This window comes from Nelumbo lutea, chromosome 1 (genome assembly GCF_056320005.1).
Source record: "Nelumbo lutea isolate HS-2025 chromosome 1, American lotus-T2T, whole genome shotgun sequence".
Taxonomy (NCBI): domain Eukaryota; kingdom Viridiplantae; phylum Streptophyta; class Magnoliopsida; order Proteales; family Nelumbonaceae; genus Nelumbo; species Nelumbo lutea.
In genome coordinates, this window is record NC_142684.1 from 21,705,330 (window position 1) to 21,728,808 (window position 23,479).

Genomic DNA, 23,479 nt, shown 5'->3' on the forward strand with positions numbered 1-23,479 from the left:
AACACCATCCCAACGGACCCAACCCCGGTGCACACACTGCACGGTGCTGGGTTATTAGTCAACTACGCACTACACATTAGACTCGATCAGACAAACACCCACAACAATGACTGACCCATGGAGCCAAGCATGAATCAGGTGGGCATAAAGAGAAAGAGATGGCTGATGGGGGAGATACAAAGTATGTAAAAATGGTCTTCGATTTGGAAAAAGAGGAGATGGAAATGTGTGGTGGTGGTGGAGAGTTTGCAAGGGGCAGGGAGCCGTATCGTTGGCCCACGTTGACGTTGGGTTCTCGCACAATGAATATGCAACGCTTCTCCACCACGAACCAGAGGAGGCGGTTTCCGGAGTTGCTCAGTTCCCACTTCCCACCCCCAAATTTCCCGCAATTATTGTCTTCTTTGTCCACCTGCACTTGTCCTTTCTCTAGAAAATCATTTAAATATCTGATCTCTTCTTTATATCTTTTCTGCGGGAGATACAGCACCAATTCCGGGTTTCTGACGCTCCTACTGCTCTCTTTGGAGAGAGTTTTGGTTTTAGCTTTCTGGGTTCCTCTGCATTTATCTGCTCTGCAAACGGGACAGGAGAGAGAGGGAATTGAGATTTTTGCAGAAGTGAAAGAGTGAAAAAAAATGGCGGAGGAAGCAAACAGTGAAGCCACTGGGACGGCTCGTCAAGTCGTTCTCATCTCGGCTGGGGCTAGTCACTCTGTTGCTCTTCTTAGTAAGTTTGAACTGTTTTTTATAGCCCGGACTTGTTTGTTGTTTTAAGGTGGATTGGTTCTTTTGTGTCATGTTTGGATGCCACCTGAAATGAGATCATTTCATTTTAGAGTTTTCATGGCATTTCAATGGAACCCACAATGCCGTCACCTGAAGAGGGATTGTTTTTCAGTTACTACGAGAAAACGGAAATGATTTCAATGTTGAAACTGTGAAGTGAATGGGTGAAAATGATGAACTTGCATCTGAATGCAATGGTAAACCGCAATGGATGATTCGAATTTAGTGTTTATGGAAAATAGGAATCGGGTTAAGTGCTAGTCCATCTGCCATTTAGGGATGAAATCTGCTGACTTCTTGGAATTGCCAAAATGTTTGCTGGTTTAATTAGTTGATGTTAGTGGTTCATAATTGATGAAGTCAGTTATGAGCATTCATCAATTATGGACTTAGTTAAGTGGAAAAATACTTACATTATGAGCTGGGAATTCAAGGGTCCATGTATACCTGAAGCAAGATATCCATTTGCATCACTAATGAAATGACTTAGCTGACCCCTTAAACAAAAGTCTCTCTCTCTCTCTCTCTCTCTCTCTCTCTCTCTCTCTCTGTGTATCAAATTCTCTTCCAGAAATCAATATTAGCAATTTTCTAAAACATTATAAGTTTTAGCCACTCCAAAAATTTCACAGAACATGAAGACAAGAAAATAGTTAAGAGATGAGGCACTCTGAATTATGAAGGAACCATACATCAATAAAAAGAAAGTAGCTTCTTTGGTGAAGATGAATTTTCCACTGAACTGTTGATATGTGAATCTTTCTTTATTTATTATTTTTTTAATTTTTTTGTTCTATTCCGAAATTTTAAATTTGAGAGTTCTATTTTCTTGTGTACTGATTGTTAAAGTTGGAAGTTCTTCGTGGTGGTAAATGTAGTTTTCTAAAACATTATAAGTTTTAGCCACTCCAAAAATTTCACAGAATATGAAGACAAGAAAATAGTTAAGAGATGAGGCACTCTGAATTATGAAGGAACCATACATCAATAAAAAGAAAGCATCTTCTTTGGTGAAGATGAATTTTCCACTGAACTGTTGATATGTGAATCTTTCTTTTTTTATTTTTTATTTTTTTGTTCTATTCCGAAATTTTAAATTTGAGAGTTCTATTTTCTTGTGTACTGATTGTTAAAGTTGGAAGTTCTTCGTGGTGGTAAATGTAGTTGTCTAAAACATTATAAGTTTTAGCCACTCCAAAAATTTCACAGAACATGAAGACAAGAAAATAGTTAAGAGATGAGGCACTCTGAATTATGAAGGAACCATACATCAATAAAAAGAAAGTAGCTTCTTTGGTGAAGATGAATTTTCCACTGAACTGTTGATATGTGAATCTTTCTTTATTTTTTTTTTTAAGTTTTTTGTTCTATTCCGAAATTTTAAATTTGAGAGTTCTATTTTCTTGTGTACTGATTGTTGAAGTTGGAAGTTCTTCGTGGTGGTAAATGTAGTTTTTTTGTCTAGAGATATATTAACTTTATGGATCCTTCTATTATCATTTATGACATGCAAATTATAATCCCTGCAGTTTTAACTAGATATTTAACTTAAAGAATTTGTACTTAAATGGCTTATTGTTATTCTTTATATTTAAGAATGTGATTTCTAAATGTACTACAGCTGGCAATGTTGTTTGCTCCTGGGGACGAGGAGAGGATGGACAGTTGGGCCATGGAGATGCTGAAGATCGACTCTCTCCTACCCAAATGAGTGCACTTGATGGTCATGACATTGTTTCTGTTATTTGTGGAGCTGATCATACAATTGCATATTCTGAATCCCAATCTCAAGTGTATAGTTGGGGATGGTGTGTTGCTTGCTCCCTAAGCATAAAATTATGTTGTTAAGTGTTTCTTTTTTTTTTTTTTCCTTTTAAGAGGGTTATGCAATAATCTATTTTCCTTCATTGCAAATTATCCAATAATACTTATCGTAAGCATTGTTTTATTTCTGTTAATAGAACTTGTTATCGATAAGTTTTAACTAAGAAAATTCTGCATAAGGTTGCATTTGCAAAACTATTCTATTTTAGAATATAAATGAAATCTTATAAACAGAGTCAGGTGTATACATGATGTACCGTTCCTTGATGTTCTGACACAACTTGTGTTATCCTTGCTCCTGGCACCTGCCAACTATATGTCATTCATTCATTTATCTGGTTATTATACGTTAGTTAAAGTTAGTGTATGCAATCTGTTTTTGTTTTTTCTTTTGCTTTCTTTTTTTTTTCCTGAAGTTATTCTGAGTTGCATTTATTTTCATGCTAAGTTGATAGTGTTGGATGTTTTGTATCTACAGGGGTGATTTTGGACGATTGGGTCATGGTAACTCCAGTGACTTGTTCACTCCTCAATCAATCAAAGCATTACATGGTATTAGGATAAAACAAATTGCTTGCGGAGATAGCCATTGCTTGGCAGTGACTATGGATGGGGAAGTGCAAAGGTTGGTAGTCTGTGTGTGTGTGTGTGTGTGTGTGTATTTTTGCTTATCTATGCTAGATCCACCTGCTGATGTAAGTATTACAGGTTTGGGTTTGATGCATCTAGTAAGGTGGATCAGCCCAAATTGTTCTCCTTTTCTTCTTGGTTCCTATGGACCTATATCAAGTCAGTATCCTTCAATAGCGTTTTATTGTTTGTACTAATTAGTTCTTGTATCACCAAGTAATTAGTACGTTTTTCATGTAAAGATGTAATATAAATCAAGAAGGCAATTTGTCTTTTCCTTTTCTTTTTTTTCCAATTTTTTTGACATGGTCTATCTAATGTTTAGGGGTTGATGTGGAAGGTTTTGATTGATGTTTTTTTTTTCTTTTTTCTTTTTTTTTTTTTGAGAAATGATGTGGCCAGTCCAGAAAATCCATCAATAGGGGATCTTTTTGATTTACCATGTGTTCACTATCCCTAGTCCTTGAGCCCATAGCCCTATTCTCCAACATGTATTGGAGCTTTCCTGATGTTTTTTGCCATATTACATGGGATACCAAAATCAACACTGTACTGGTGTTAGACATGTGCAGAACATCAACATGAACTTGAGGGGAATTTCTCTTTGTCAAATATGTAGTAAAGGATCTCAAATTGGCTGCTTTCGCATTAGGGCAGAAGCAGAAAAGCAGAACATAAAAGCATCCAAAATCTGCGACTTTCCATGTGTGCTATTCTTATCTGAAGAGCAACTCACACGGAATATGGAGGTAGTGCTTTCTTAATTGATTTTTCTGTTGCTTCAATCGATAAGGGAATGACTAGGGGTTTAATAATTCCATTATCCACTGAACCGTGGACTCTGCCCTTCTTCCTACATCTTCCCCCAATCCATACTCCACCTTAGGGTAAAATTTAGTTATGAATCATGAATTTGTAATATTTGACAATTTAATATATCAATTATACATTATTTTATTTATGTAGTGTTGTGTGCATTGATTCTATATTTAACTTATCTTCTTTTTCAACAATTATTTCATTATGTACATACCATAAAAATTTATAGTAAAAAAAATAAAATCCAAAGTATATGTGCCAAGCTACTGAATCCTACTTTTTTAGGAATTCTTGGTCCTACATCTTGTAAGTATGCCAAATTCCAAAATGGTATCCATGTAACATAGTGAAGTGCTTAGTTGTTTAGGAGATAGAATTTTACAGAGAAAAAACCTAAATATTAGGTTAATTTCCTATTTTTATATACCAATTAGCATGCACATAAATTGTAAAAATAATAATGTTCTTCACTAATAAAATTGATTTTCCTCTCACAACACAGCAAATTGTCATATCTAAAAGACAATAGCATTTTAAACCAATTAATTTTAATATTTCAAACACAAAACTATAACATAATAAGTATTTAATAGAGCAATTGCATGTCAAATTATTAACAACTGAAGATTGGCTATAATTTTATATTAATAAAAAGTTTCTAAGAGAGAGAATTAAGAAAAGGGAAAAAGAAAAAGAAGCAGAGCCCTTTTTCTATGTAATGTGTGCCCATGAGAAAGAGAAACTGTAGAAAAAAAGAAGATTCTTTTTTTTTTTTCTATCTAGAACCCGCTGCCAAGCAGTAAATGTTTGATAGTAACTATGCAAATAGCTGCAACTAGCACAAGTGCAGTAACAAATTTTCTATTCATAACGTTCACTTGCCCAGGTTGCATCAGAATTATGTGATATGTTTGGTGATTTTTTTTTTCTAGAAAATGCCTTATTATCATTTCAGAAGCTTTGTCACATACTCTTTTAAATCGTTTGAAACTAGAAGAACAAGTTGCAACTCACTGATCCCAAGATAAATTTAAATAACAAATTTATTTGAAGGGCAGTGGGCATATCCCAATTTCGATAAACAGGCAGTTCCCTAATTAATTACAAAAAAAAAAGTTCTTATGGTAAATAACCCTTTGTATTGACTTTTTAATTATAAACTAGAGTACCTTTTGTTTTTTCACCTGGGGTATGCCTAAATCAGCACCTCTTTCAAATGAAAAATGGCCATTACTCACTGCTGGCCACAGTTTTCGAGGGTATTGGGAGGGGTGAACTGGATAAGGACCTGGTCTCTGGAATTTTTTTGCACGAATTGGCTGCTCTCAGAACTGAACTGTTTTCTTCTTTTATATATTTTTTTTGGGTTTTGAGCCATACAATTTCCCACTCAAATTCAATTAAAGGAATTGAAAAGGTAAACAACATTTTAACAGTAAGTTCAAAGAGAGAAAACAGCTGGCCTTAAAACATATATCTCATATAATTTTAATGAAGTATTGTTGATTCTGACTGGGGAAACTAGCTGTCCATGGAAAGTTCAGATGAAAGGAGTTTCCATCTTTTTGACTCTCAAACATTAAATAGGGCTTGCATCAAAATTTCCTTCATTGTGTAAAAAATTGCATGATTTTAATTTTATTTATAATTATAACTGTGAAAAATTATTTCATTGTAAATGGTCACAAAATTCCATGTAGAAGTTGATATATTCTGATATTGATGCAAAAAGATGTATAACTTGGAGTGATGCTGGACATTTTTCCTCAGGTTATAGGAGAATTTTCTTGCTTAAAGAAGTAATATTTTTATGGCTATTCTTAATACAGTTATTTTTCTTTTACAACAGTTTTTCCTTGTGACTGCTTTTCTTTATTCATCTGTATGATGAACATGGCAGGTTATGGAGAACTTTATTGAAATATAATTTTTCTTAAGAAAGCTATTTGTAATAGAAATTCTGATACAAAATTATAAGCAGGATCCTGTTGCATTATTGGATAGTTCAATCCCAGCTTATCCAATAAAAGATAAGGAAAGAATAAAGAACATCAGTATCAGTGTGCGACATCCTATTCTTTCCATCATTGTTTTAGGATTGTAATAGACTTGATTGCATGTGTCTTTTGGGCAAGTTAGTTGGATAGAAATATCTCCATCTCATCATACTGGTAATCAATGACATACGGTGGTTAGGTCCTAAAGTTGTATTACTTGGTCATCTCTCTGTTTGTCAAGGTTATCTTTTATCTTCATTAGAAATTTTATTTGGACTTAAAATATAATGACTTACTTCTTGCAAGTTAATTTTTTCTGGTTTTTTTTTTTTGAGTTTCTGTGCACTATCTTAGTTTTTGATATATCTTGTATATTGATTTTTTTTTTCTATTCTTGCTGAAGTTGGGGACGGAATCAAAATGGTCAACTTGGTCTTGGCCACATTGAAGATTCATTGGTGCCACAAAAAATCCAAGAATTCCAGGTATTGAAGGTTATGCTTTTAACTTAAGGCAATTTCTCTTCTTGGATGGCAAATTATTATTCTAGTGGTTGGGAAATGTTCTATTATTAATTTCAACATTTGTACAAAATCCTAGTTGAAACATGCTAAGCACCTTGTATTCTTAAATTCTACTAGATTGACTCTATGCATCCAAGGATGGGTGTTGTCAATTGTTTGTCTTGGATCTTTTGGTCAGGATTCTTGTAGGATATGAGTTCTTCTTGAAGTTAGGGGCTGTTTATTCTTCTCTCGGGTGATATCTCATCAACTTCCTCTAGTACTTTCTTTCTTTTATTGATTTTTTATTTTATTATCAGAAAAAGTGATTGTAGTTGTACTTCATTATATTTTAGTATTAGGAATCGAATGTTGTTGAATGTTCTTTGAAATTTTAATGGACCTGGCTTGAGGGCCTGGGCCTGATGTAGTGTTAATTCTTCAAATTGGGTAATTGACTTGCATCCCTTATATTGGGCCTCTCTCTATCTCTCTTTTGCAGCACAGTAGTTTTTACCCATTTGGTTTTGGGCCCATACCCATAGGGCTCCCTTATTAGCCAGATCCCCCAAATTAGAGTGGATTCCTTTGCAGGAAGCCCAGTATTAGAAGACTCTGTAACAGAATATTCAGGAAGATGCTTAGGGATACTTTTTTGTCCTCTCAGTTTTGTTCTTTTATTTCCTTGTCTTTTTTGGTTGCTTGACTAAGAAGCAATGATTCTTGTAAAGGGAGCCTTTTCTTTCTTATAAATAGCAACATTCTCTTTAATTTTGAAGTCGATATGAAATTTTGAATGTAGTTTGTTTTTAGAACTTCTTGAATTCATGCATGGAGGTAGAATTGCAATATATGACACCAATAGATTGGAGAGAATACATCTATTATCATGTCTTAGAAGAAATTAATAAGTACAAAAGGCTAAAATGCCCTTTGGTGCAATACATGACACAGCAACAGTCTCCCTACCCCCTACATGGAGTATATATGTCATCTGCTTCAGTGTTATTTTGTTGACACTTGCTTCTATAGATCTTTTATGAATATATTCAACTGATATTGTGACTAAAAATGGAGTGAATGCCTCCCCATTTAGCCCAATATTAGTTGCTCCCTGGTTGTTATGATATAATTTCCTAGGATATTCTACTTCACCCACAAATTTAAGTGGGACTTCAACCAAAGTAACTTGTAAGTTATATGATTTCTTGCTCTTATTAAACCTATGCACTCATTCTTTTCCAAGAAATTAGGTAACAACCAACAAAGTATAGTAGCCTGAAGTAGACCTTCAATTATCTTGTGGCAAACATGATGTTGTGTTAAGCTATAATTTGCTCGTGTGATAAATCGGCCTACCAATGCACCCCACATATGTGAGTTTGTTTCATCGGTAGTGTTAATATATTTTATGCTCCTTTGATAAAAAATTTATATTCTCTGTCTAAGTTGTTCTTTTTGCAGGGGTTATCTGTCAAAATGGTTGCAGCTGGTGCTGAACACACAGCTGCAATTACAAAAGATGGCAAGCTCTATGGTTGGGGGTGGGGACGATATGGGAACTTGGGTTTAGGTGACAGGAAAGATCGATTAGTACCTGCACAAGTTACTTCTGTGGATGTATGTCAAACAACTCTGTGAGATCAATTTGTTTTATCCAGTGTTATTCAAATTTTAAATCATCATCTTAGATTTTATAAACAAGTTTATTTCTTTGCTTACTCCTCTTAAGACTTTTATGTAAGTTCTGATGTGAGTGTATTTGTTTCTATTATGAGCAGTTAAACTGAACTATATCGTAACAAGGAAAAGTTGAGAAACAACTTAGTTTTGGGGGAGGAATGGGGTTAATCATCAGTTTCTTATCCAATTTTACTGCAAAAACACCTCAGTTTGTTTTTCAGGTGGTACATTTGGGAAGATGAACAATTTATGAATTTATTCTGTGAGAATGAAGAGATTGTTGAGTTGTGAAAGATAGATGACCAATTAACGTTTTTTTACCTTTTTAAAATGGTACGGTACCAATTATTTTAATATCAAAAGGAAGTATAACAATGAACAGTAGTTTCCCATGTGTAACGACCTGCTATAGAATGGGATCAATATTGGCATGAATAACTCAGGCATCATATTACTACTAACTAATACCCACATAAGCTTAATGGTACCTTGGGAAATAAATTGATGAATCGGGCAATGAGGAAGGGGAAAAAAAGAAAATAGTAATTTTAAAGTTGCATTATCTTATTGTGGATCTATAAAAATCATTATGGAGGGATTTATACAATTACTCCAGAATTTATGGGAGTAGAGGAAGATTTCTTGAAATTTGATTTCCATTTGGCTTCTTAATTCATGAAAAAGTTAAGTTTTTGGCTGCTTCTTGGGTCATGGATTAAAAGAAGTTTAGGGGTGTTGACTAGGAAGAAATCAGAAGAAATATATTGGTGATTCCCTTTACAAGACAATACAGTGGTCCAGTATGAACCTTTTAGCTGACAGAACCAATTGAACTGATCCTAGAAAAATAGGGAAACGTGCCAATACATGATCCTATAAGGTTGCATTTAATTTTATTGAAAATAAGGGGGACACAGAAAGTTGAGGGAAAGTTCTTAAGGAATTTCTCAAAAATTTGTAAAGGACTTTCCCTCAACTTTCTGTTTCTCTTATTTTCTATCAGATCAAGCTTAGCCTACAGATTGGTTAACTATACATATATTAAATGCAAATATATTAAGTTCAACAATGCACAATGACCTCTTTGCACTTATGGGACAATTAAAGTGCAAGTATATACCAGTATGGTTCTATGATGCTCGTCTTATGATAATATTATACAAATTACACAGTATTTTATCTTTTCACATTAGTGAGCAGCTGAGACTGAGATTTGACATAGTTCCATAGGCAAGCCAGATCCTCCAAGATTAGGGGCTTTATCTCCGGTAGGAAAGGAGGCATAGTTTAGGTTTATAGTGTCTAACTGGTTAGGTAGAATCTATTTCAACTATAAATTTATGACCTTTTTATTTGGCATTGGGCTCTCATCAGTTTTAACAGAAGGGAATTCATCAAAGCATAACCACATAAGGCATTAGATAGGACAAAGGGTATGGAAGAGTTCCATGGTGACTTTCATGGAGAATTTTATTTTGTTGCTGGCAGTGAATTCATGGAGAGTTTAATTTTGTTGCTAGCAGTTTAGCTAAAGTGTGTTAGCCAGGATGGAGTTTATGGGTCTTTAATCTTTATTACCATGGGAAGCTTGTATGGGTCTTTAATCTTTAATGTGCTTCTACAATTAAGGATGGACTCTTGATGCTTTGTTTATGTCCATCCTGTTCACCATCACTCTGGCTTTCAAAAATGTTATCATTACTGTGTAATGAGTGTTATCATGAATGAAAATCACATAATAAAAGGTAAAAAGAGTATTCTACTGTTTATGCAATAATTGCCTCAGATGTTGCAAGAAACTACATAAACTAAAAGTTGGATGTTTCAGCCAGAAGATTGATAAGAAATATTGACAATGATGATCTTTGGCTTATTGAAACAGGGATAAACCTTACACAATTATAATGCAACAAAATGATGGAGAAAGATAGAAAGAATGTGGGGTGTCTCAATATAACAAGCAACACCCGAAAGATTCTAATATATACACTAAGGTAAAATCTAAACAATTATAAATAGGCCCCTTAGTGAGAGAAATAACAGCAAAGTTCCTATCAAGTAAATATACAAATATACCATGCAAATTATCTTTCAGCTGTATCATCTTCACAGTAACAAACATATATGCCAATCTATCTAGATGTAACATTTATAGATATTAGATATACAAGTTTGTGTGTGTATTATGCCTGAGTTAGTCAAGCTAATGTTGGTCTGGTCCCATTGTATAGCAGATTGTTATAAACTTGTAAACGGGGTTTTATTGTGTATTGTTATACTTCCTTCTGATATTCACACAAGTATCACTTTACTGCCCCCTCTGAACAAAAAAATAAGAAAAAAGAAAGGAAAAGTGAAAAGAATCCCAAAATGAAGGAAGTTTACTTGGGTTGGGAATGTGTGAATACTGAATACCCATTAAATCCATACCAGTATGAAAGTTTAACATTTCTGGTGTATAGAAGGAGATCAGGGTAACATGGAATGCTCTGTTGAGTAATAAGTGGATAAGTATGATCTTAGACTACCGCTTCTCTTCATAGCAGTAGTGGACTTAATGAGGTGGTAGTTGAGGTTCCAGAATCTATGTACATTGCAAAGATGGTTGGTCATACTGTGAAGATCATTGAGAAGTTGGTATTGGTACACGTAGGTAGAAACGTTAATGCAACTTAGTATTTTGTAAGGTTGGGGGAATGTGATGTTAGGAATGCTTTGGAAGAAATGAGGGTACCTGAGCCAAGGGTGAGGGAATCCTGAGGTTGGAATATGGAGTCTGTTGAAGTGGCTGATAAAGCTGGTGCTATATCAATATTGTGCCAGATAAGCATATTGATAATTCCATGTTTGAAGAGGAATTAGGGAGGGGAGATTAAGGGAGAGGCAAGGGAATAAGAAGAGTTTGTACGGATGTATGGCAGGTTCTTCTTTGATTTTGTTTTTCAACTTCAGGGATGGTTGGAAAAAAGTGCTGTGTAGTTTTTTTCTTTTCTAAGTTGTTAATGTTGGAGTGCTGGTCTCTAGATACTAGGTTCACTTGTCTGATATCACTTGTTTTTGGAATCTGCATTACATCACCACCTTTCAGTTACATGGGGGAGGGGGCATTTTATAGGCATTGGCCATTCCCTATTGGTGCATACTTTCTATTATATCTTAGCCTGGGGCTGGTTCTGCCACTTCTTCTGGAGTTTTTCCCTCTTTTATATTGTGCATATCCTTTAATTAGTCTTTAACTGTTACTGATAAAAATAGGAAAAGAAAACAACCCCTGCACATACATGTAGGCACCTCTATTGGTTCTGCCACCCAAGTTGCAACTCTAATTGTATGTACTAAAAGATTACATCATAACCCCTATACATGTACACTAAGGCACTTTACAATAGGGATGTACAAGTAATCTATACGTTGATGGGCATCCCAGTGCACAAGGCTTCCACCAATGTGGGGTCTGGGGAGGGATAGATGTACACAGCCTTACTCCCGCACATACAGAGAGGCTGTTTCCGAAAAGGCTTTGACTATCAGAAAACAAGTTATAATCTATGCCCATGAAGCTATTGTGTATTGAGAGCCATGGAGACAACTATGCAAAATCTCGAGTCATAGAGATTTTCATTAGGTTGACTGTGAGGTAGGGGCTTTTATTGTTGCTGTTGCCTTTACACTATAACTGGTCAATAGATCAACATCAATAATTTGTTCAACCAAACACTGAATGTAACAACTTCAGATAAGGTTGCTGTGTCAACAAGTTTTTTCCACGTTGTGGTATGAAGTATGAACAGACAAACAAGTAGACTTCCAACGGAGAAGCTTCCTATGATTATCAATATTTCATGTCAAATATTATTAGAAATTAAGTATAAAATACTTCCATATTCATGTAGTTTCAATTATTTGGTTCTTTTCCATTTCCAACCTATCATGTGCAGCAAGGGAATATACACAGAGATCACTAGTAAACACTCAAACAAATAGGAATGGTGACTTATCTCATGTTTTTCATATTTAGATGATCAATTTGGAATCTTTTTCTAATATCATGCTTGATTACTTCCATGTTCCTGTAGCATACTTCTTTTTTTTTTAAGTTGCTTGTTTGAAACCTCCTTCAAAAAATTTTAATCTTTTAGGGTGAGAACATGGTTCTAGTTGCATGTGGATGGCGACACACAATATCTGTTTCCTCATCTGGGACCATATACACATATGGGTGGAGCAAATATGGTCAGCTAGGACATGGGGACTTTGAGGATCACCTCATCCCTCACCAGTTGGAATCTCTACGTGATGATTTTATTTCTCAGGTCAGTTTTGTTTTCACCAATTGTACTAGTTATGATTTCTTACTTTCTTTTACCTTTACTTTTCAATGGAAAGATGTTTTGCACTTTTGAATTGATGAGGAATTTGGTCAAGTACACTTCAATTATCCCAAATCCTATTGAGCCATAATATAACTCAAATTTAGGATCTGCTATACAAGTCATTTGAGACTTCAAATTTTCATATCATTGACTGGATTTTCTAATGAGATTTTGTATTTTCCTTGACTGGACTGTTTCTGTTAAAAGTAGTAGCTAATAGAGGCTTTTATTGATGGGATTGAAGATCAGATTGGTGAATTAAGAGCAATGGTTAATGGACCCACTTTGGTCCTTTGTGGTAAACAAGATTTTCTTCTAATTTTATTTAAAAAAATGATATTTTGATTATTTAAATATTGAAATAATCATAAAATTTTCTGATGGGTAAATGTAACTTTTTCTTTCCAAAAAATTACTTTTATTAATTAAATTGAGAATAGAACATATACAATTATGCTAAACAACCCATGTTTAGGGTGGCATACACCTAGCCCTCAAGCAATTAATCACATTACAACTGATCCTAATACAATCTTCCCCCGCTCAAACCATGTTTTTCTAAAGCATCGGCCATGCCATTGGCCGACTCTTTGGACCCAACAAACTATACAATTTAAATCCTTTGCCTACTATCTTCTGCCCTGTACTTCTAGAGTCCTTGATTGTTCTTGAGCCAACCTACCACCACCTTTGAAACAGTTCCTGAATATAAAGCTAATAGAGTGCTATTGTGGTCCCTAAACATTCCATCTATCCTTGACAATCATGGATTTCCTAAAGCACAACCTTTAAAGTTTAACTTTGTGTGGTTGGGCCTAGGAGGGAACCACTGTGGCTGCAACAATGCCCTAGAGGTTGATGAAGAAGCTACCTAGTACGACCTTCTAGACAGTTGATCCATGGAGAAAGCAGAAAACATTTCCAAAGTCTTTGCCCAATGCACTTTTTCATGAAGGTTCTCATGTTTTGACCTTCCCAAATTGTCCATGTTACAATTGCACTTGTGCAGAGGCTTTGCATTTTAAGAGATTTTACATCACATGTTACAATCACACTTTTTCTTGAAGGTTCTCATGCTTCAGAAAAAGGAAAACCATTATTTGGTAAAAAGAATAAGGTGCTCTAAATTTATTTATATTTTATTTTTCTGTTTGAATAACCTAAGCAAGTTTTATTAATATTAATCATGGAAATTTCTATGTATAATGGTGTGTTAATTTATATAATTCTTTTTCACTGATTAACCTTTTAATATCTCCCAAAGAAAGATGAATGTAACCTTGTATTTCCATGAATTATATTTGTTGCTGCTTCTTTGGTCAGACTTTAGTCAACTTTTTTTACCACTTCTTTTCAGATATCAGGTGGTTGGAGACACACTATGGCACTCACATCTGATGGAAGACTCTTTGGCTGGGGATGGAATAAGGTTCACACTTATTTATTTGCTCTACTTCATTATTCCTCTTTTCTACAGTGACAAATTTTTGCATAGTATTTCTATTAATAAATATGTAGGGCAGAGAGTGAATTTGAAAAGTAATATAGCATCGGAATAGCAATAATCTGGTCTTAAAAATGATTTATGAGATTAATATACTGTTTGTATGTTGAGATAGATTGAAATGGTACTTTAATTTCAAAAATCTATTTGAAAGGGCGTTGTTTAGAATATTTCATTGATCTATGGTGAGGACAACATTGAATTGAGTGTGCAACAAGACTATAGAGAAAAATTATCAAAAAAAGAAAAAAAAAACAAGACTATAAAGGTCTTTCAGAATCATGAAACTATCCCCCTTTTCCTTGATGTGATATTTCTTTTAAACATTTTTTGGCTTTATTATGAGGTCACAAGTCCTAAACATGTATATGTTCAAGTATGACAATCCCCAGTTGCACAACTACACCAACCTTAGGAGTAGTGATAATACTCCCTTAGGTCTTTGACAAGGATAGTTCTGTAATTTCCATCAGTACAAGGAACATGAATAGTGCGGATGAGATTGAAATTGCAGTTTTCCATGAAATGCCTTTTTTTTCTTAATTCAGATACGATGTATTTCAGGTTCATGTCAACTTAAATTGTTGAAAAGAAACTTTCATTCTGAGATTTTTATCTATCTGTTGTCATACACCTGTGGCTTGACATTCAATTCTTAAGAAATTTCATATGTCAATAGAGATGCTAATGGAGATAATTAGATTTTTTTTCTTAGTGATTCTTAAAAGAATACTATATTGGAGGCTAAAGGACGGTGCTTTCTTGTAATGATTCATAATTATAATTCCTTTTGCAATACAAAAGTTAAAAAAAATTTCTGCTACAGTTAAAAAAGTAGAACTGTAACTGATTGTTTGTGGGTGCAGATTAGATTAATGATTTTCTGCTACCTATAACTTTTGTAACTGATTGTAACTTTTGCTATTTTATTAATTAAAAAATTTCTTGCTGATCAAAAAAAAAAAAATACAAAACTTAAAAAATAAGTTTGTTTAAGTGGGGCTGTCTGTTAATAGATTTTCTGCAAATTGTAAATCTTCTCATGTGCACATCCTGCTTTTATTATAAATTCAGTACTGTTACCTTATTCTCAAAATAATGTTGCTTAGGATTTGATGAAAGCTTTTCTTTATGGGAAAGTTGACATAATTCTATTACAATCTTTTTACCTATTTCTTTTGCTGACTATGCCTTCCCCCCCTTATAGACTCTGGTTATTTGCTTTCAACATTTTAATTGTCTTTTTTCAAACAGTTTGGGCAGGTTGGTGTTGGTGATAATGTTGACCACTGCTCTCCAGTGCAAGTTAAATTCCCAGATGATCAGGTACTTTTTCATTTTTCTGGCTCCATAAAAGCCTAAACTGGTTAAATTAGGCTATTGTGCTAGAATACAGAGCTCCACGAGATTCTCCATTGACCTCTCATTTTAGAGGGCTGCATTCTATGTAAAGTATGGCCTTATGCTCCTTATTCAGTTTTTTAAAGTTCTCGTTGGGATTTCTTTCAGAAAGTAGTGCAGATCTCTTGTGGATGGAGGCACACACTAGCTGTTACAGAGAGACAGAACCTTTTCTCTTGGGGAAGGGGTACAAATGGACAACTTGGACATGGAGATCCTCTTGACCGGTAATTGCATTTCTCAAAATGTTTAAGATATTGAGTCATCAGTTGATTGTCTGTTTCTGCAAACACATATCTGTGGTCTCTTCTGTGAGATTACTGCATGACCATATATGTTTCTGGCATTTCAAGCCAAACCTATGTTGCTGTTTATGAATGCAAAATTGCTGGTCAGTGCAAGCATTAATTTATTTTCTATTCCTTTTATAGCATTCTGTTGCAAAATAATTTGCTTATAAACATGGTCCTTACATACAAAATTAACAGGATTGCCTTTATGCATATCTAAGTTACTATTATTCTTCTGTTTCCTATTTATTAACAAAACTACAAGTTGAGAGTCATAGCTCTTTTCTAACTCTGCATATTTACTGAGGCGTTGCAATTATGGTTTACAACAATATATGAAATAGCCTATAAAATGCCTTCATTATTGGTGAAATTGCTTTAAAAGAGTCTACTTTTATAAAAACTGTCTGTGGTAATTCACCATTAGGGATCTTCTTTTCTTCCACAATGATGAGCAGTTTCAAGTGCTTGATCTTAGCCACTTGAACGTGAAATTTTGTAGTGATAGAGAGTGTTTTCCTATGGGCCTTTCTTAAGTGAAAGAAAATTATTCCTTTTTTCAAATTTCTTATTAATTCAAACAGTTTTCCACATATATAATTATAATATTGTTCTAATCAGGACTTCAGTTGCCCAAAAAGCATGCTATTTTTAATCTCAATGAATGTTTTGTAAAGATTTTGTTCAATCATGAACAAGCTGGCTGAAAAGCCCACTCATTATCCTGCAAGATGTTAAGAATCGAATGCATGCCATTACTGCATGAAGCCTAGTTATGTGTTGGGTGACTTGGGTCAATGTTGACTAGATTTCAAATCTCCTGTCTACGTCATGCCTTTTTTTGTACAATAACTTATGTAATGAATAAGCTCAGTTTAAAAATTCTAAATAAAGAACTACTGGACTTGTGGTATCTAAAAGTCATTGGATCTTAGAATGGAAGGAGGGACTGCAAGTTGCCATATATCCAATAATACCATTTAGTAGTTTTGTTGCTAGATTGCTCGAGCATAACTTCTAATGGACATGTTCTTTGTTGAGTTAGTGATATTGGTAAATCATATCATTGTCATCAATATTTGCACCTGAATTGTATTCTTTGTTATGTAATGTGGCATTTAGATGGTTCTTTTTCACATCTTTCTTGTGGGTCAGTTGTGATGGTATGTGATGTATCCATTGCCTATGTTTTAATCAATGTTTTAAAACACGGAGGCGTGACGCGAGGCATTCCACTACCTAGAGGCGTGGGGCGTAGTTCAGAATGCAAGAGGCATAAGCCTCCTGAACACAAGGAGGCATAAACCTCCTTAAGAGGAGGGGGGTTAGGAGGAGGATGGAGAGGAAGGGAGAATCTCATTTTTTCTTTATTTTTAATAAAAATATTTTATATTAAGAAGAATAAAGATGCATTAACATTAGTTGAAAGGGGGGGTATTGTTGAAGTGGAGTAAGACCCCCCTAACTCAAAAAAGAAAACAAAAAACAAATTGGGCTGCATCGGAAAGGGGGAGGGGGTCTGAGGGGCGAAGCCCCCCAGCCGAAGGGGCAGGGGTAAACCACTTTCTTTCCCCTTATCTTTTCTTCCCTTCCCTTTCCTTTCCTTTTCTCTTTTTCTCTTCTCTTTCTTTTCCTTTCCTTTCCGTTTTTTCTTTTTTCTTTTTTTTTTGTCTTTTTATATCAGATGTGCATGAGGCGCATGAGGCGTATGCCTCTAGCACGCCTCATGAAAAAAGTGCAAGAGGCATACACCTCAGAGGTGTCAGCGCCTCTGGCATACACCTCAGGGCGTTTTGGGAGCGCCGCGCCTCCAGGCATATGCCTCCCACGCCTTTTAAAACACTGGTTTTAATATCTGTAATTTTTGTAGTTGAGAATGTTCTCTTGAACTTACTGCTCATGTATGCTTTTTGTTTAAGCAAGTAAGCAAGTGTAGGGACCCCTCAGCTAAATTTCATTTTATTTCTATTTTTCTTGTATTTTGGACAAAAGGGTATCTATCTTTTCCATTAATCTCATGTTGGGGTTTGGCTGCAGGTTTTTGTCTTTCTAGTCATGTAATATTTGTCTTATAATTTGTGATGTTTAGAGGCATAAGTGTGACTCCTAGAAATCCTAGAGTGATTCTAGGTTATTCTCTAATTTCTCCTCTTGCTTTCTTTGCTGGTTATTGGTTAGCTGTTAGTTTCTATTTGCTAAGCCCTAAAATTTGGATTGATTAGCATATAACATTTACTCAATTTGCCCTCTTTTCCACATGGTGGCATCTGTGAAGTACTCTGATTAGGTGATCTTTTTTCTAGGGCTTTGCCTCGTTTTCTTATAGAGTAGTACAATTCCATTCTTACCAGAAAAGGTAGTGTCTTCACTCTAATGCCGCCCCCCCTCCCCCCCCTTTGCTGTTCTTGCAGAAATTGATCTGTACAAATGCAAGAAAAGCTGAAGGGAAACCTGTCCTACTGTAGCAACCCCTTACTCTAATTGTGCCAGAAAGTGATTTGCTAAAATTTATATTGTTTTCACCCTTCTATTTCTTTAGCTATAGCAAAAGGTCAGGGGTTCCTTGATAGACATCTTTTTACATTCAAGATCCTTCTCCCTCTTTCAAGTCACTGTTGCACCTGTACATCTATTTCAATCTGATAGTATTATTCTTTTAGTTCTAGTAATGATCAATTACTTCTTAAAAAGGATACTACTTAGAAATGCTCAAACATTCTAATTTTCAAACCAGATAGTCAGATGCATCTTGAGATTACGTAAACTATCAGAGGTTATGATGAATATTTATCATGTGATCTGTAGATTCATCTGATTCATTCTGTTAAGTTGCAGTTATTTCTAATTCCTGTAGTTCATATTTTTCTACCTTTGGCGATACCTAACTGCTACAAGCAATTATATTTATTTCAATTATTTTGGAAGTCCGTTCCATATACTTAAGTAAAAGGAGAACCATGATCCAATGGATCAAGACACTGCTCAGAGTCATGTAAACCACAATAGTGGAGGGTATAGCCTAGATGCTACAAGGAGGTTGCATTATACTTTTTGCATAGGCTGCATCTGGAAAGAGTGCAAAAGGTGAATGCACTGATGTGAATGCAAATTTGTTCAAATAGAAGGATGCAATCCCAGATCAGTTCAGCACTGAGAAATTATAATGCCTTCTTTGGTTGTGATAGATGCAAGCATGAGTCTTGAGGCTGGGACCAACCTATTTTACATTGACCAACTTTGTGTAATCTTTGCTTCCATTTTTTTGGAAGCAAACTTATCTCCCATTTTGAGTGAAAAAATGGTGACAAAACAAATTCTTTCATTCAGTACAAAAATGTATTCTCAACGAACACCTGCCAAACTAAACCACAGTGCAGATTCGCTTCAGTTGTGCATTTGCATGCTTAACAAACGCAGACTTAACTGCCCAATAATCCTCTCTTCAACATCCCTTTAAGAAAAGTACAGGTAAAAGTAACCAGTGAAGATTGCTGGGAAGAGATTATACTCCCATAACAGAGTCCATACCTCTTTGGATCAAGAAAAGTATCTTAAACAGGTATGATATACTGTTGAGCTATGGCTACTGCCTACCTAAACCTGTGCAAGAATTTGGTCCTATGTTGCCTCAGCAAGGACTAGTGAGGTTCAATTGAGATACAACCATCATCTACATTTGGCAACTGACAGTACAGCGTCTACACAGAGACAACTATACCATTTATATGAAGCTTATCACATGGCTGTGAATTTGTACTGCATGTTTTTCTGTTTTATAAGTGTCATATAATGAGTTAGAGAACCTCTTCATAACCTTCTCATATCATGTATTTCAAAAGCATTTTTTGTCATATCTTGGTTCTTCTGGCATCTAAAATCAGTAGCTTTAGTATGCAATGGCTTCAGCTCCTTCAGTGGATCACTGGGTGAATTCGGATTCTTAGGTTGACATATGTTTGTTGCAGATATCAAATCAATATTTTCAATCTGTACCAAAACATTCCTTATCTGTTTAGTAGGAAATTTCATTCATACTTAATACAGTAAACAGAAGTTACAAGCGCTTCTAGGTTACATCTATCTTGATCTGTTTGACTATTATGGTCCAGGTATTCTTATTGGTTCTTCCTCATGTATGTAATATCCTCTTGTGGAATTTCAAATACCATGCAGCATATAAATGTATATCAAAATTGCTTTCTATAGAACCATCTGAATTCTGAAATGATAAATAGGAAATTTACAAAGCCACATTTTTAGGATGTTATTTAGATAGAACATATAGGAACCACTGTTAGGTGGTTGAGTTATAAGTTCAAAATGCCCTTGTTATTTGATAACTAAAACACAAATACCATTGGCTGACTAATCACCCATTGGAAGGTTTCATTTTTTTCACATAGACAGCTTCACCTGATATCCTTATTTTTGAGGACTGTAGAAATACCCCGAAGATCATAGAGGCCTTGAGTGTTGATGGATTTAGTTGCCAACAGTTACCATCATCAAAGGTTGAGCCATTATCAGGTATTTTATACATTCCATTCCCTGTCCAACAGATGTAGCAGTTCTCTTACCTTGTTCTTAGGCCATCTTGGAGTTACTCTACATTCTGTATGACAGGGAAGATGTGGGTTTCACCATCAGAAAGATATGCACTTGTTCCAGATGAAACAGCAGATCGTTGTAGTATAGTGGTGAGTATTCCTACCTGTCACATTTAGATCTAGGTTGAGGGGTGATCATGGGCCAAGCTGCGCTTAGAACTATGATAAGGGATATAGCCCATGCCCGGGCCCATGCCCTGGGCCTAAAATATAAGCTTGGGCTTTGGGCCTATGCCATTAAATAATAAAAATTTAAATATTTATAGCATTTTATATTATATAAGTACGATATTACACATGTATAAAAATATTGCATGGGCCCAAGCCAGACTTTGGGCCTATGACATAAAACAATATGGTTGCCCATCTAGCATGGTTATCTTTTTTTTTTTTTTTTTTCGCATGGTTATCTGTTGTTAAGTAGATGAATACAAAGCCTTCATTTTCATGATTAGTCAATGTGGGACCTTGAATGTTAGAATTAATTTCAACCAAAATGCTGACAGCCTAACATTCATAACATTCAAATTAATAATAATTTAATATTTTACAAAATTAATAACGAAATTATGTAATAATAGTATAAATTATAATTTTATGGATTATTAAATTCAATAAATAATTAATATTTTAAAATTTTAAATAATTATATTATTTAAATAACTAAATAATACTGTAAAGTAATTTCACTTATATCAATTAATAATTCTTGAAAATAACTTAAAAATTAATATTTATTAATAATAAATTTAAAACCTTAATCTATAAATATTATATATTTATGTATACTAAAATTAATATTATTTTTGTATTTTCAGCAGTTATTTATTGTTTTTTGTGATAAAATATATTTTCAATAATTATTGGAGATTAAACTACTGCTATTTAACTTTTTAAATTTAATTTATAGTACTTATTGTATTTTTGTTATAAATTTATTTTTAGTTATTATGTATTTTTGTTATAGTTTATTGATCAATATTTATTAGAGATGAAACTATATTTTGAGATTACACTATTTATTGACTAATTTAATATCTTTTCAGTATTTATTGTATTTTTGTGATTATTGTAACTATTGTATTTTCATTGTAAATTTATTTTCGATAATTGTGTATTTTTGCTATTAATTTTCAATAATTATTGAAGATTAAACTATTGTTATTTATAGAGATTTTACTATTAATTTAGCCAAAATTAGGAGTGTTCACGGGTTGGTCCGGTTCAGTTGTAGGCTACTTGGCCAACCAAATCGACCTAATTAGGGTGGGGAGTTAGTCACTTGAAAACCAACCAACTCAGGTTTTATTGGTTTGGGTTGATTTTTAGTTTGATCGGTCGGTTCAAAAGATTTAACTTAAAAATTAAATTTAAATTTTAAAAATTATAGTGGTATTATTAAAAAAATTAAATTTATGATATAAAATATTTTAGACTAAGGAATATGGGAAATTTTCCACTTTCCCTATTAAAAAATATATTTAAACATAATATATATATATATATATATATATATATATATATATATATATATATGGCCAAGTTAGTTTGGTTTTGGTCGGTTTACAAATGTCCAAACTGAAACTAATCCAACCTGGTCGGGTTGGGAAATTGTTGAACCAAAGCTGATCAGAAAGACTAGAAATTGACCAACTCGGGTCAAATTGGGTTGGGTTGGTTGGTTTCATCGGTTTGATGAACAACCCTAGCTGAAAATTAAGTAATGTAAAAAAATCATTAAAAGTAATACATAAAATATAAATAATTATTAATTATTTTAAAAAGTTAAAATGTAAAAAATTGTATACTCTTATGTGTTTTTTATTGTTTACCATGCGTTTAACAAAGCCCATGCATCGCACAAGTCCCTGCTAATTGAATAATATAAGAATGGAGGCTTTGCATTCATCTATTTAACAATAGACAATCATGGAAAATAAGCTATGAACTCATATGTGAGTTGACTAGATCTGCCCGTCCCTACCTCCCTAGACAACAAATTGGCGGGAGCCTCATGCATCGGGCTTCCCTTTTATTCCAGGCTGGGCTTGAAATCATCACTTCTAGGTTAATCCTTGCAATGGTGAAATTTTACTTTAGATCATACTTCTCCATGGTGAGATGTTTCTTTTTTTTTTCCTTTAAAAACAATTGGAAGTTACAGAATTTGTTTCAGTCATCTATTTTAGTATCAATTCAATACCTCATCAATTTTTTTTGGGGTATTATAATGTTCATTGACAAGTAGATCCTTTAGGCGGGTGTGAGTTACATTGAATTCTCTCTCTGCAGGGCCATGGCCAATCAAATGTTCCAGTCGAGGGAAATGGTAATGATGCAAGTGTCCCAGAGAATGATGTCAAACGGATGCGAATCTAAATTTCTGATCTTCCCCAAGCTGCCCGAGTTACATTTAGTCTGGTTTCAATTTCAAGCATTTCGTTACATGTTGGACCAATTGATGAGATTATCATGTTGGATGTTCTTGTTATATTCATCATTATAAATTTGTGTCTGTTCAAATGCTTTATCTACTAGTGGTCTTCAGTATCTCTGAAGAGGCTTTATTTCCAGACCTTGTCTCATTTAACATTTGACTGCCGTAACAACATTCTTGTGCCTGTTAGAATGTTGGTTGTGGCTAAGCAGTGGTCATCACGTCCATAAATTTAAAATAATACATGCTTTATCAGAACTGCATTACATTATAAGATTGTTGGTCAATTCCCCACCATAACTATCCTACTCTCCTATGACATCCTCCACCACCACCAGCCTAGTGAAATGCGAATCCTTTTCCTCTTATGGGTTATCTGGCTTGGTAGAAACTATCTACATTTTAATACTGAACTTTTCATTGTACTACACTTACGACTCTTTATGTTTCTTTTAGTAAATTTCTTCACCTCCAATCCCCAAAGAGGAGTTTTCAGGGTCAGAGTTGTGACCTGTGTGATTCAGATGGTGACAAACCCCATTAGACATGATAATGATTAGCCTGCCCAGAGCAACCAAGGGGTAGCAGCATTTGCACAAGTTTTTCAGAAATGCTGCAGAATC

At 34.3% G+C, this 23,479-nt stretch overlaps 1 protein-coding gene across 2 annotated transcripts; it reads left to right on the top strand.

The window, feature by feature from the left end:
• Positions 1-108: 108 nt before the first annotated feature.
• Positions 109-22,992, top strand: LOC148873899 (ultraviolet-B receptor UVR8-like). 2 transcript variants are annotated; one of them, XM_088962131.1, is made up of 12 exons: positions 109-729; positions 2,410-2,596; positions 3,091-3,237; positions 6,462-6,543; positions 8,026-8,181; positions 12,384-12,557; positions 13,975-14,046; positions 15,376-15,447; positions 15,631-15,749; positions 20,254-20,339; positions 20,436-20,509; positions 22,712-22,992. In XM_088962131.1, the coding sequence occupies exons 1-12, from the start codon at positions 639-641 to the stop codon at positions 22,796-22,798; spliced, it is 1,347 nt and encodes a 448-aa protein (XP_088818257.1). In that variant the 5' UTR covers positions 109-638; the 3' UTR covers positions 22,799-22,992. The 2 variants fall into 2 exon arrangements, with proteins under 2 accessions (XP_088818257.1, XP_088818258.1); XM_088962132.1 differs by lacking the exons at positions 20,254-20,339; positions 20,436-20,509.
• The last annotated feature ends 487 nt before the right edge of the window (positions 22,993-23,479 follow it).